The 13,398-nt window shown below is 49.2% G+C and overlaps 1 protein-coding gene across 1 annotated transcript in view; it reads left to right on the top strand.

The window, feature by feature from the left end:
• Positions 1-2,084: 2,084 nt before the first annotated feature.
• mark4a (MAP/microtubule affinity-regulating kinase 4a) overlaps positions 2,085-13,398 on the top strand; it is a gene marked incomplete at its 3' end in the record, with an annotated part of 25,004 nt that continues 13,690 nt past the window's right edge. The window contains 4 exon segments of the mRNA XM_080509091.1: positions 2,085-2,149; positions 6,668-6,865; positions 7,023-7,076; positions 13,343-13,391. Coding sequence (XP_080365217.1) covers positions 2,096-2,149; positions 6,668-6,865; positions 7,023-7,076; positions 13,343-13,391 — 355 coding nt within the window. The 5' untranslated portion in view covers positions 2,085-2,095.

The raw sequence follows: 13,398 nt of genomic DNA, 5'->3' as shown, positions 1-13,398 counted from the left end.
ACTTAAATAAACTTTTATATTAGTGGTTGTGCTATTTATACCAAAAGCGTGCTTTACGTGACGTAATAATAGAAATACATTTACGACGATTATTGACATTGTTAAGCGTGTTCGGCTGTTACACTGAAATAAAATAAACAGACGTACATTACTTAAGATCAAACCAAAGATCAAACCAGATCAAAAAAAAAAAGATCAAACCAAATACTTCTTTAAAATGAACAACACACGGGAGAAGTCCTAACAGATGACATAGCTAATAAAATAAATAAAATAGTATGTAGGTCAATAAAGATAAACAAAATATTAATATATATGCTCAAAAAATAATAACAAGGAATAAAAAACAATCACCAAAAGAAACAATAATTGAAAATATTCTAAAATACAAACTGGAACATTTCAGCTTCTTTGTTTTATTCTTCCTGATTTAGGTCATATGTCATAAAACATTATACATTTCACAACATATGACCTACATTTCACAGGACCTATTATGAGATTTAATAAGATCACTTTGGTTCGTTTTTTTGATTAACGGGGATCATAATTGTCACAATTAAAATGAAAATGATAGTAGAAATAACAGTCAAAAGTGTTAATGTTTTTTTTTTTTCTTTCCAGTTTCACATTTGATTGAGATCTGAGCAGAGAGAGAGAGATGGCTGTAGGTCGGGACAGTTTGTGGTTATATAGTGCAAAGATCGATGGAAGGACGGGGAAGTTTAGAATGAAGAAGAGACCAATGGAATCGAGACACTCGAAGAAATATTTTGTTTTTAGAGATCCGTAATAGAGGACTTGTGTGTCTTATTCAACCCATGACTTTATCCAAGATGGATGGATGGATGGATAACAGAATGAAGGATGGATAATGGATATGTGACTTTGGCATTATTTTATTGGCGCTTGAACAGATACTAACTTTATTTATATGTGAAATAAATTGAATTTCCAACCAGATAGAAGAACAGAAATGCATTTATCCCTCTGTTCAAGTGTACACTGTGCCTCTATTATTATTATTATTATTGTTTTTATTTTGTGTGACATCTATTTTCTCCAGTTTTCTCTTCAAAATACTCGTCGGTGGCCTCGAGCCCGGTCGGCAAGAAACGCAGCTCGCGCCGTTCTGAAGGCGTCGCCGGGCCGCAAGAGACCTTTTACTTGCGAGGCGCCGCGCCGGAAGCGCGCGCGCGCGCTGCCGGTGCGCTCTCCCGGCCTTGACGCTGGTGCGCATCTCACCGACCGGGAATACGGATTTCTGAACATTCCGGCCTTTTCCCCCCTGCGCGCCGCACCGTGGGCCGTTTTTTCTCCCCCCCCCACCCCCCCTTCTTGCAGCGCCGCTCGGTAGCATGCCAGCCGCGGCGGAGCGCCGCCCAGCAGCAGCAGCAGCCGCCGTGTTGTTCCGGTCCGGAGGCGCGAGGCAGCCGCTGGAGAGTCGCCACGGGGACGCTGGGCTCCGGCCAAACATCTCCGCAGTTTAGCGCCGATCCGCGGCTCGGGATTTGCGCTTGCGTCGCATCTGCTGCACCCCTCCATCCGCCAGCGGTTGTTTTTTTTTTTTTTTTTTTTTTCTATTTCTATTTCTATTTCTATTATTTCTTTTTCCTTTTACCCCCCACACCCACCCACCCCCCACCCCCCCCACCCCCCCTCCCTCCCTCCCCCCCTGTTGTCCATGGTTGCGCTGCTTTGGTGCGGGAGCGCAGGGAGGACGATGCGGCTGGGCTGAGGACGGAGCCACCCTTCACTCATCCATCGCTGCCATGACGGGCAGAGGTCTCCTCCGGACCGCGGCGCGGCCGCTCGCGGAGCAGGACGATTGATCCGGGGGTGGTGGTGGTGGTGGTGGTGGTGGTGGTGGGGGGGGGACTGACGGACGCACGGACGCACGGACGGAGGGTCGCATCCCGCGGGCTTGTTATTCCGTGTGCAGGAGCCCGTGGACATCAATCCGCGTGATTCTTAACTCAGGGAACAAACAAAACAAAACAAAGAAAAAGAAAAAAAAAAGAAAGAAAAGGAGAGCGAGAAGGAGGAGAGGAGGAGGAGAGGAGGAGGAGGAGGAGGGGGGAGAAAAGAAAACAACATGTCTTCTCGATCTGCATTACCGTCTGGGAACGACAGGAGTACTGGAGACCATGTAAGTGCCTTTACAGCCCGACGGTGCGTGATGGCGCGTGCATGTGCGGGGAAACACGCAAAAAAAACCACACACACATCCTCCTCGTACTGGGGCCTTTTGGCATCTCCGCTTTTATTCACAGTGCGGGGGGGGGGGGGTGGAGGTGGAGGTGGAGGGTCAGAGATGGTGCTGCCCCACCACCACCATCACCACCTCCTGTTTGGATGAATAAGGAGGTTTTTTGGGGGGGGGTGGTGGTGGAGGGGGGGGTCTGGACGTTCAGGAAGATGCGGCTGCTGTGGATTCGGGCTAACCTTGAGTGGGGCGCGCAGGCGGCGCGCAGGCTGGCGGCGCGAGGGACGCGGCGGATGTGCGCAGGAAGCCTGGAAAAGCAGCCGTCGCCTCTTATTATGAGGCTGTGGGAGCGAGATAGTGATGTCACATTATACTGCCTCTCCGCGTGTATATGCGCGCGTGCGTGCGTGCGGGCGCGCGCGCGCGCGTGTGTCCAGAAATTGGATTGGATTGGGTAGGGCCGGCACGCGGGGAGCGCACGGGAGGCCAGGGTGGATGTATGGAGCGGAGGGTGGAGGTATGGAGCGCAGGGTGGAGGTATGGAGCGGAGGGTGGAGGTATGGAGCGGAAGGTGGAGGTATGGAGCGGGTCTGGGCTGTTGGCGGTGAAGCGAGGGGGGATTTACTGCGTAAAAGGATGTGCGGGCCGCCGCTGCGCAGCCGACGGAGCGCCCAACCCCAGAGCCAGTAGGGTGTCAGACAGCGCCATACATCCAGTACAGTGGGAAACACGGGAGGAGAGGAGAGGAGGAGGAGGAGGAGGAGAGGCCTGCAGCCGGGGCACCGTCACCATGTCCCTCCTGCACATCCACCGATACAGCCTCGTTTTATAATATCAGGGGAGTGACGGGAATGATTGACACTGCGTTCTGTCATTTCACTGCTCCGAACACTTCTACTACCCCCCCAACACCCCCCCCCCCCCACACACACACACACACACACACTCACACACCCCCTCCTCCCATCTGTTTGTTAGCAGAGCTTTCAGCACAGAAGGGTGGTTAAGCCAGTGTGTGTGTGTGTGTGTGTGTGTGTGTGTGTGTGTGTGTGTGTGTGTGTGTGTGTGTGTGTGTGTGTGTGTGTGTGTCTATGTGTTGCACATCTACAAGATGCATGATTGATTGTGAATGCAGACCCCCCCCTCAAACCCCCCCCCCCCCCCCATTAGAACGGCCCTCAATCCACCATCTTTGCTTCCAGAATTAAGTGATGATGGCCAGGTGTGGTCTGGTGAGGCTCAGTGAGGCCCGGTGAGGTCTGGTGAGGCTCAGTGAGGCCTGGTGAGGCTCAGTGAGGCCTGGTGAGGCCCGGTGAGGTCTGGTGAGACTCAGTGAGGTCTGGTGAGGCCAGGTGTGGTCTGGTGAGGCCAGGTGTGGTCTGGTGAGGCCCGGTGAGGTCTGATGAGGCTCAGTGAGGTCTGGTGAGGCCAGGTGAGGTCTGGTGAGGGAACAAGGATGGAAGTGTGGTGGAGGGAGTGTCTTAGGGTGGGGCTTAAGGGCTCTGTGTGTGTGTGTGTGTGTGTGTGTGTGTGTGTGTGTGTGTGTGTGTGTGTGTGTGTGTGTGTGTGTGTGTGTGTGTGTGTGTGTGTGTGTGTGTGTGTGTGTGTGTGTGTGTGAGAGCAGGATGACATGCTGGGGGATGGAAGTGTGACTGTCCAGCTCCACTGTGATGACATCTGCTCCCTTCACTATCTCTCTGCTTTCTCTCGTTCCTCCGACCATTAGTTCCTCTTCTTCTTCTTCTTCCTCTTCTTCTTCCTCTTCTTCTTCCTCTTCTTCTTCCTCTCCTTCTTCTTCTTCTTCTTCTTCTTTCTCTTCTTCTTCTTCTTCTTCTTCTTCCTCTTTCTCTTCTTCTTCTTCTTCTTCTTCTTCCTCTTCTTCCTCTTCTTCCTCTTCCTCTCCTTCCATCAGAAGACATCCTGCATCTTCTACTTTTCCCCCCCGACTACATTTTGTAGCAACACAAGACAAATTATTGTTGCACAACCTAGAATTTAGCGTCGCTTCCTGCCAGTTGTTCCCCACTGGTTGTTTTTTTTCTCCCCTCGATTTTATATCATATATTCCAGACGATAAATCACATATAAGTCTAATAACTGTTTCTTTTTCCTCAACGTTTAACTCAAATACGGTAGGAATTTCCTGTGGTTCTGTAGCAGCTTTCTGCTGTCATACAGTGACATCTAGTGGCCACGGACGGTATTGCACCACCATGTTTTCATAAGACAAATAAGTAACAAAAAAAAAAAAAAGCAACTTAGAGTCCAGAAATTGTCACTTCAACAACAGGATGCAGACGAAAGCATCACGATATGAAATTGAGTTAAAATGCAATAAATGTTCTCGTTCCGACGGAAATTTTTTGAGTTTTCAATGAGTTGTTTTTGTGATGAATCACACTTTTCTCTCATATTTATAATTTGTCCATTTTGAAATTTGTGAGAACTCAGTGCAGAGAAGCGACTTCAGTCAGTGTCTCGTCAAACGTATATTATACGTAACCATAGATTAGCGACGTTCGCTGTAACGGCAGGCTTGGAGGTGAAGGCGCAAAACGTTAACCGTTTCCATGACAACGGCGCTCGGAGCCACTGAAAATGCAACTTTTGGAAAACGGCCTGTTTTTTTTGTGCAAATGAGGGGGAAAACGCAACTTTTCCGAAACGCTGCTGTTCATCAGTTCTGCACATGCTCAGTAGAGACGATCGGAACAAAGTCGGTGTCACGACTCCGTGTCCTCCTGGGACTTGATGCTTTTATTTTGACAGTCGCCCGAATGACAATCCAGCTTGGTCGTCTGTCCACGAGAATGTCGGCGTCCTCTCTCATTCTCTCTCAGTCGCGATCACTGACGTCTTCATCTCCATGACGACCATCTCAGTCCAGTCGGACATTTGTTGGCAGCCGCCATTTTGAGGTTTGGAAGAGTTTTAGAATATCAGGGGTTTGGTATTGAGGATCGTATTTGATGGTTTAGAGGAGAGATTTTAAAAGTGATTTGGGGGGGGGTGATTACCCCCCTCCCCCTCAAACTGAGCTTAAACCTCATTTTGTCTTTGTTGAACGCCTGAGTTTCCGATATATTTCCTGGATACAGTTTGAGGCCGTCGCTAATGAAAAGCACAACTTTCCTCTTGCTGGTTGTGTGGAAGTCTTGATATACGTGTGGCGACTGACACGTCTGTTACGTTTGTGGAGTTTTTTGCACGAGAGTTTTTATCTTATCATTTAATATAGGGCCCGTCCACACCAGGAACCTGGTTCTCCTAAACCAGGAACCTGGTTCTCCTGAACCAGATGTTTCTGGCCTGTCGTCCACAATGAGGCGGTTTTAGAAGCGTGAAAACAGGTTTTTATGAACACGGGTCCCAGAGTGGGGAAATTCTAAAACACCGGCTCGTCTGTGGAAAAAAGACGAGGTAACCCCCCCCCACCACGGTCCGTGATGTCATCAAATAACCACAACAATCAGGGATGACAAGCTCCGGTGGAGCCGCAGACGCTACTGACGCTAGCAGCAGGAGGAGCAGGACCATAGACCTATAGAACTAGAAGCTTTTGACGCTAGCAGCAGGAGGAGCAGGGCCATAGACCTATAGAACTAGAAGCTACTGACACTAGCAGCAGGAGGAGCAGGGCCATAGACCTATAGAACTAGAAGCTACTGACGCAAGCAGCAGGAGGAACAGGACCATAGACCTATAGAACTAGAAGCTCCTGACGCTAGCAGTAGGAGGAGCGGGGCCATAGACCTATAGAACTAGAAGCTACTGACGCTAGCAGCCGGAGGAGCGGGGCCATAGACCTATAGAACTAGAAGCTACTGACGCTAGCAGTAGGAGGAGCGGGGCCATAGACCTATAGAACTAGAAGCTACTGACGCTAGCAGTAGGAGGAGCAGGGCCATAGACCTATAGAACTAGAAGCTATTGACGCTAGCAGCAGGAGGAGCGGGGCCATAGACCTATAGAACTAGAAGCTATTGACGCTAGCAGCAGGAGGAGAGGGGCCATAGACCTATAGAACTAGAAGCTACTGACGCTAGTAGCAGGAGGAGCAGGGCCATAGACCTATAGAACTAGAAGCTCCTCACGCTAGCAGCAGGAGGAGCAGGGCCATAGACCTATAGAACTAGAAGCTATTGACGCTAGCAGCAGGAGGAGCAGGGCCATAGACCTATAGAACTAGAAGCTACTGATGCTAGCTTGTTGGACACCAGTCGCCAGTAAATTAATACAAAATACACAAAGAATTGTAATTGAGAAGAAAGAATCAAAGCCTATCAAAGTTAATCTCAGGAATCAAACCCAGAACTCTGTATGATCTTCCTTATTTAAATCCCGTTCAAATCTCTCACTGCAGGCAAAAGTGCCTCAAACCGGACTCTTTAGCCTCTTGCGCGACCGACGTTTGATTGTTTTCCCCGCCGTCATCCCGCTCTCCGCCTCTTCCCTCCCCAGCATGTGTCGTTGGGGTCCAGCCGCTCGGACAAGGCCACCAGCCAGTCCAGCCGCTCGCTGGGCGCCCGCTGCAGGAACTCCATCGCCTCCTGCCCCGACGAGCAGCCGCACATCGGCAACTACCGCCTGCTGAAGACCATCGGCAAGGGGAACTTCGCCAAGGTCAAGCTGGCCCGCCACATCCTGACGGGCAGGGAGGTGAGACCCACATAATCCTGGGAATGTTGCTGTGGTTCTGGATGTTGAGGGGAATATCTATTTCAAGATGCAGCAGCGATAAGAACCAAGGACTTGGATTTATTTTTTTAACAAGAAAAGTGTTTCCTCATTTGGGAATTCTGTATTTCTGTTCCAGGTTGCAATAAAAATCATCGACAAAACTCAGTTGAACCCAACCAGCCTACAAAAGGTGAGTTCGTCTTTTATTTTTACCGAGAGGGAGAGAGAGAGAGAGAGAGAGAGAGAGAGAGAGAGAGAGAGAGAGAGAGAGAGAGGTCAATCAACCCTTGCTTTCTTTAGCTTTTCATGCACGTTGTTAATTTGTCTTCCCTGAGCACACGGTCAGAGTAAAACGAATTCTCCTGGTCGATCCACTGCGTTTGTGTTTCACGCTGGGAGTTTGTCTTTCCTTCGTCCTGCTGGTCTGCATGTGGAGTTTCTTGAGTTGTGGGCTCGAGGTTTGTCGTGAGGTCTGGAGCAGAAGACGTGGGAATTCAACAATGTGAAGTGCGTCTCTGTTGGTGTTCAGCTGTTTTTATTTATTTAAAAAAAAGTATTTTTTACATAATTTAAGTAGAACTGCAACACAGTTTGACCTCGGAGTACCGGGACATTTATAAACCGACCGTAGACGTGAGAAAGTCACTGCTGCTGCTTACTGGGGCGTCCATGTCAGCATGGCCGCCATATTGGATGAGGACCCGCTTCACCTCCAGTGCATTCGCTTCTGTTGAGGAGGAAGATTAAAATAATCCTAACTCAATGAATTTTAAATCTCTTTTTGTGTGTGGCAAACAGCAGACAGGTAGTTATCATCCAGGACATTTTGTTTTTTTTATTTTTACATTAGAAATATGTCTTTTGCTCTTAAAACCCTTGATTAAGACAGTTAAAACACTGGTTATGTTCTAATCTTGCAATCATGCAATTCTATTAACCAGAATTTCATGAAATCTTCAGGGACGATTTGTTTTCAACCCAGTAGATTTTGAGACGTTAACGCCGAACCGATTCCAAATAAATCCCCCCAAAACTTCCAAAAAATAAAAGATATCCCATACAAAGCGGACGAGAGGCTCCTCACGGAGGAGATCGGCGTCTGTTGCCATGGAGACGCTCCCCCGCTCGGTGTTTTATCGTATCAGTTGCTACCCGACAGGCGAGTTGGCATCGATTTGAGCGAACATGCTATTGATGCTAATGATGCTAACCCTAAGTGTGTGCATTGGCGAAGGTTGGGAAAAAAAAAAAAGTCGTTGCATTTCTGTCCGTCACTGCCGGAGACGCTTGCGTTGGTGTTTTTATTGCAGCTGAAACTGAATTGCAGTCGAAGTCCCGGCGTTGCTTCTTTGTTCTCCATGTGAATCGGTGAACTTCAGTTTCCCGCCACAGTCCGAACGCCACGCGTCCGATTGGTTCCCCAACGGCACCTGTGGAAGTCAACCTGTGTTTTTCTTTTGAAGATTTTGAATAAGTCGCATCCATCCATCCATCCATCCATCCATCCATCCATCCATCCATCCATCCATCCATCCGTCCATCCATCCATCCATGGTTCCCTGCTGTGTCTGAGGTTTTGACCATTCCGAGGACGTAAATAAATTATATTTGCACGAATTGTAAAAGTCTGTAATGAAACTCTTTCTGTGATCTAAATATGGGGGAGCTCCTCTGACCTTCTGACCTTCTGACCTTCTGACCTTCTGAGCTTCTAACTTTCTAACCTTCTAACCTTCTAACCTTCTAACCTTCTAATCTTCTGACCTTCTGACCTTCTAACCTTCTAACCTTCTGACCTTCTAACCTTCTGACCTTCTAACCTTCTAACCTTCTGACCTTCTGAGCTTCTGACCTTCTAACCTTCTGACCTTCTGACCTTCTGACCTTCTAACCTTCTAACCTTCTGACCTTCTAACCTTCTAACCTTCTAACCTTCTGACCTTCTAACCTTCTAACCTTCTAACTTTCTAACCTTCTAACCTTCTAACCTTCTAACCTTCTAATCTTCTAATCTTCTAACCTTCTGACCTTCTGACCTTCTGACCTTCTAACCTTCTAACTTTCTAACCTTCTAACCTTCTAACTTTCTAACCTTCTAACCTTCTAACCTTCTAACTTTCTAACTTTCTAACCTTCTAACCTTCTAACCTTCTAACCTTCTAACCTTCTAACCTTCTAACTTTCTAACCTTCTAACCTTCTAACCTTCTAACCTTCTAATCTTCTGACCTTCTAACCTTTTAACCTTCTAACTTTCTAACCTTCTGACCTTCTAACCATCCGACCTTCTAATCTTCTAACCTTCTGACCTTCTAACCTTCTAATCTTCTAACCTTCTAACCTTCTAACCTTCTAACCTTCTAACCTTCTAACCTTCTAACCTTCTAACCTTCTAATCTTCTAATCTTCTAACCTTCTAACCTTCTAATCTTCTAATCTTCTAACCTTCTGACCTTCTGACCTTCTAACCTTCTAATCTTCTAACCTTCTGACCTTCTAACCTTCTAATCTTCTAACCTTCTAACCTTCTAACCTTCTAACCTTCTAACCTTCTAACCTTCTAATCTTCTAACTTTCTAACCTTCTAACCTTCTAACTTTCTAACCTTCTAACCTTCTAACCTTCTAACCTTCTAATCTTCTAACCTTCTGACCTTCTAACCTTCTAACCTTCTAATCTTCTAACCTTCTAACCTTCTAACCTTCTAATCTTCTAACCTTCTAACCTTCTAACCTTCTAACCTTCTAACCTTCTAACCTTCTAACCTTCTAATCTTCTAACCTTCTGACCTTCTAACCTTCTAACCTTCTGACCTTATAATCGTCTAACCTTCTAACCTTCTAACCAAAAAAGTGTGTCTTGCTCACTTTGGGGGGGGGGGGGGGGGGGGGTGATGGGGGGTGATGAGGGGTGAGGAAGGAAGGGAAAGACAAAGAAAATGTGAAGGATTGAAGCACGTGGAGGAATTTTTACCCTAAAACAAGCAGCGGATTACATTTTAATGCACTTTGTTTCCGTCTGCTGGATTTTAATTCCAGCCTTATTACCACCAAGCACGTGCATCGGGTACCCCCCCCTCTCTCCCTCTCTCCCTCTCTCTCTCTCTCTCTCTCTCTCGCTCGCTCGCTCGTTGCCTGGGGATTGTTTATTGTTTTGACGGAACTGACCCGCTCAGCCCTGCCGTGACGAGCGGGGAATTAAAGGGATGACCCAGATGATGAGACGCCCCGGCACTACGTAGCCCAAGATCCACCCTCCCTCCCCTCCCCCCCTACCCTCTCACCCCCCCCTTCCCCTCCCACCCCCACCCACCCAGCCACCCCCACCCCCACCCCCAGCACAGCTGGAGGAGCTGGGAAAGAGCCCGCTCTTAATACCTGGGTCGCTATGGCAACAGTGACGTCGGGGCTGCCGGAGGAAGTGAACGAAGGAGGAAGGGAGTGGAGGGAGAAGACAGGATAGAGAAGCTTAGCACACTATTATTTATCTATCTATCTATCTATCTATTTATTTATTCGTTCATTCATTCATTCTTTCATTCATTCCATTTTTGTTTTATTGTTCGGAGAAGTGTGTTGCCGTGTGCATCGACCCGGGGAGGCAGAATTAATCCCCTCTGCTACAATCGTCACATGAGCGACAAGTTGCTCACAAGTACAAGTTGCTCACATGCACGAGTTGCTCACAAGTACAAGTTGCTCACACGTACAAGTTGCTCACATGCACGAGTTGCTCACATGCACAAGTTGCTCACACGTACAAGTTGCTCACTTGCACGAGTTGCTCACACGCACAAGTTGCTCACACGCACAAGTTGCTCACATGCACAAGTTGCTCACACGTACAAGTTGCTCACATGCACGAGTTGCTCACACGTACAAGTTGCTCATACGCACAAGTTGCTCACACGCACAAGTTGCTCACATGCACAAGTTGCTCACACGTACAAGTTGCTCACGTGCACAAGTTGCTCACACGTACAAGTTGCTCACGTGCACAAGTTGCTCACGCGTACAAGTTGCTTATCATTTATTTTTCAATTTCCTGTAGCTTACAGGGCCTCGAGGCTTCAAATTGTCTCCATGACGCCCAAATGACTCGACACCACTACTTCCTGGTATGACAGAGAGGGCCTGCGAAGGCCACACCCCCTCACGAAGGCCACACACCCCCACGAAGGCCACACCCCCTCCCAAAGGCTACAAACGTCATCCAAATTAATGTTTTGAAATTCTCCCGTCAATCTGATCGTTTGACATCAACGTTGTAGGAAATTGTTGAAAACGCTGGAGCAGCTTTAGAGTAATTCTTCCTCTGAGACCGAGAGTCTGAACCTCAGAACCTTCAGAACCTCAGAACCTTCAGAACCTCAGAACCTTCAGAACCTCAGAACCTTTAAAACCTTCAGAACCTTCAGAACCTTCAGAACCTCAGGCCTCCAAGGGTTTTACCAGAAACTGCTCTGATGAAACTTGTTTGTTTAGCGGTCCTCTCTCTCTCTGGGTCTCTCTCCCTCTCTCTCTCTCTCTCTCTCTCTCTCTCTCTCTCTCTCTCCCTCCCTCTCTCTGTCTCTCCCTCTCTCTGTCTGTCTGTCTGTCTCTCTCTCTCTCCCTCCCTCTCTCTGTCTCTCCCTCTCTCTGTCTGTCTGTCTGTCTCTCCCCTCTCCCTCCCTCCCTCTCCGTCTATCTCTCTCTCCCTCTCTGCCTCTCTCTCTCTCTCTCTCTCTCTCTCTCTGGTCTCTCTCCCTCTCTCTCTCTCTCTTTCTCTCTCTCTCTCTCTCTCTCCCTCCCTCTCTCTGTCTCTCCCTCTGTCTGTCTGTCTGTCTGTCTGTCTCTCTCTCTCTCCCCTCTCCCTCCCTCCCTCTCCCCCTCTCTGCCTCTCTCTCTCTCTCTCTCTCTCTCTCTCTCTCTCTCTCTCTCTCTCTCTCTCTCTCTCCCTCTCTCTGTCTGTCTGTCTGTCTCTCTCTCTCTCCCCTCTCCCTCCCTCCCTCTCCCCCTATCTCTCTCTCCCTCTCTGCCTCTCTCTCTCTCTCTCTCTCTCTCTCTCTCTCTCTCTCTCTCTCTCTCTCTCTCTCGCTCTCCCCCCCTCCCCCTCTCTCTCTCTCTCTCGGTTGAGAATGAACTCACGGTGCATTTCCCATCCAGGTCACACAGTCGGTCATGTGATCTGGACGTTTTCTCTCCAAGTTTCACACCTGATGTCTGTTGGAGGCGAGACGTGATCCTTTAGGCGTCACGATAGCATCATCTTGAGAACGTTGGAGAACATGGAGGGAGAACATAGCAGGAGAACATGGAGGGGGAACATGGTGGAGAGACCATGGAGGGGGAACATGAGGGAGAACATGGCGGGAGAACATGGAGGGAGAACATGGAGGGAGAACATGGAGGGGGAACATGGAGGGAGAACATGGAGGGAGAACATGGAGGGAGAACATGGAGGGGGAACATGGAGGGAGAACATGGCGGGAGAACATGGAGGGAGAACATGGAGGGAGAACATGGAGGGGGAACATGGAGGGAGAACATGGAGGGGGAACATGGCGGTGGAACTTGGCGGGGGAACATGGCGGGGGAACATGGAGGGGGAACTTGGCGGGGGAACATGGATGGTGAACATGGCGGGAGAACATGGAGGGGGAACATGGAGGGGGAACTTGGCGGGGGAACATGGAGGGGGAACATGGAGGGAGAACATGGAGGGAGAACATGGAGGGAGAACATAGAGGGGGAACATGGCGGGGGAACATGGAGGGAGAACATGGCGGGGGAACATGGAGGGGGAACATGGTGGAGAGAACATGGAGGGGGAACATGGAGGGAGAACATGGCGGGAGAACATGGCGGGAGAACATGGAGGGAGAACATAGAGGGGGAACATGGCGGGGAACATGGAGGGAGAACATGGCAGGAGAACATGGCGGGAGAACATGGCGGGGGAACATGGTGGAGAGAACATGGCGGGGGGAACGTGGAGGGGGAATGTGGCGGGGGAACATGGAGGGGGAACATGGAGGGGGAACATGGTGGAGAGAACATGGAGGGGGAACATGGAGGGGGAACATGGTGGAGAGAACATGGAGGGGGAAACATGGCGGGAGAACATGGCGGGGGAACATGGCGGGAGAACATGGCGGGGGAACATGGAGGGGGAACATGGTGGAGAGAACATGGAGGGGGAACATGGCGGGGGAACATGGAGGGAGAACGTGGCGGGGGAACGTGGAGGGAGAACATGTCAGGAGAACATGGTGGTGGACTGGTGGAACCGTTGGTCACATGGTTCCACTGACCATCGTGGTGACAAAAGGAGCTAAAAGCAAGAGAACCAAGGGGAGAAAAGTGACTCAAACCAGAAAAGTGGTGTTTTTCTTCTGGAACCTGTCGCCGCAGCTGATCGACGGAAAAGAAAAGAAACGGTGTCGTCATGACGATAACGCTTCCTTCTCTCCTTGCAGCTTTTTCGGGAGGTGCGAATAATGAAGGGCCTGAATCACCCGAACATCGGTGAGCT

This window comes from Blennius ocellaris, assembly GCF_963422515.1.
Source record: "Blennius ocellaris genome assembly, chromosome: 14".
Taxonomy (NCBI): Eukaryota; Metazoa; Chordata; class Actinopteri; order Blenniiformes; family Blenniidae; genus Blennius; species Blennius ocellaris.
The sequence above is the reverse complement of the archived record's forward strand: the minus strand, read 5'-3'. Positions and strand labels throughout refer to the sequence as shown.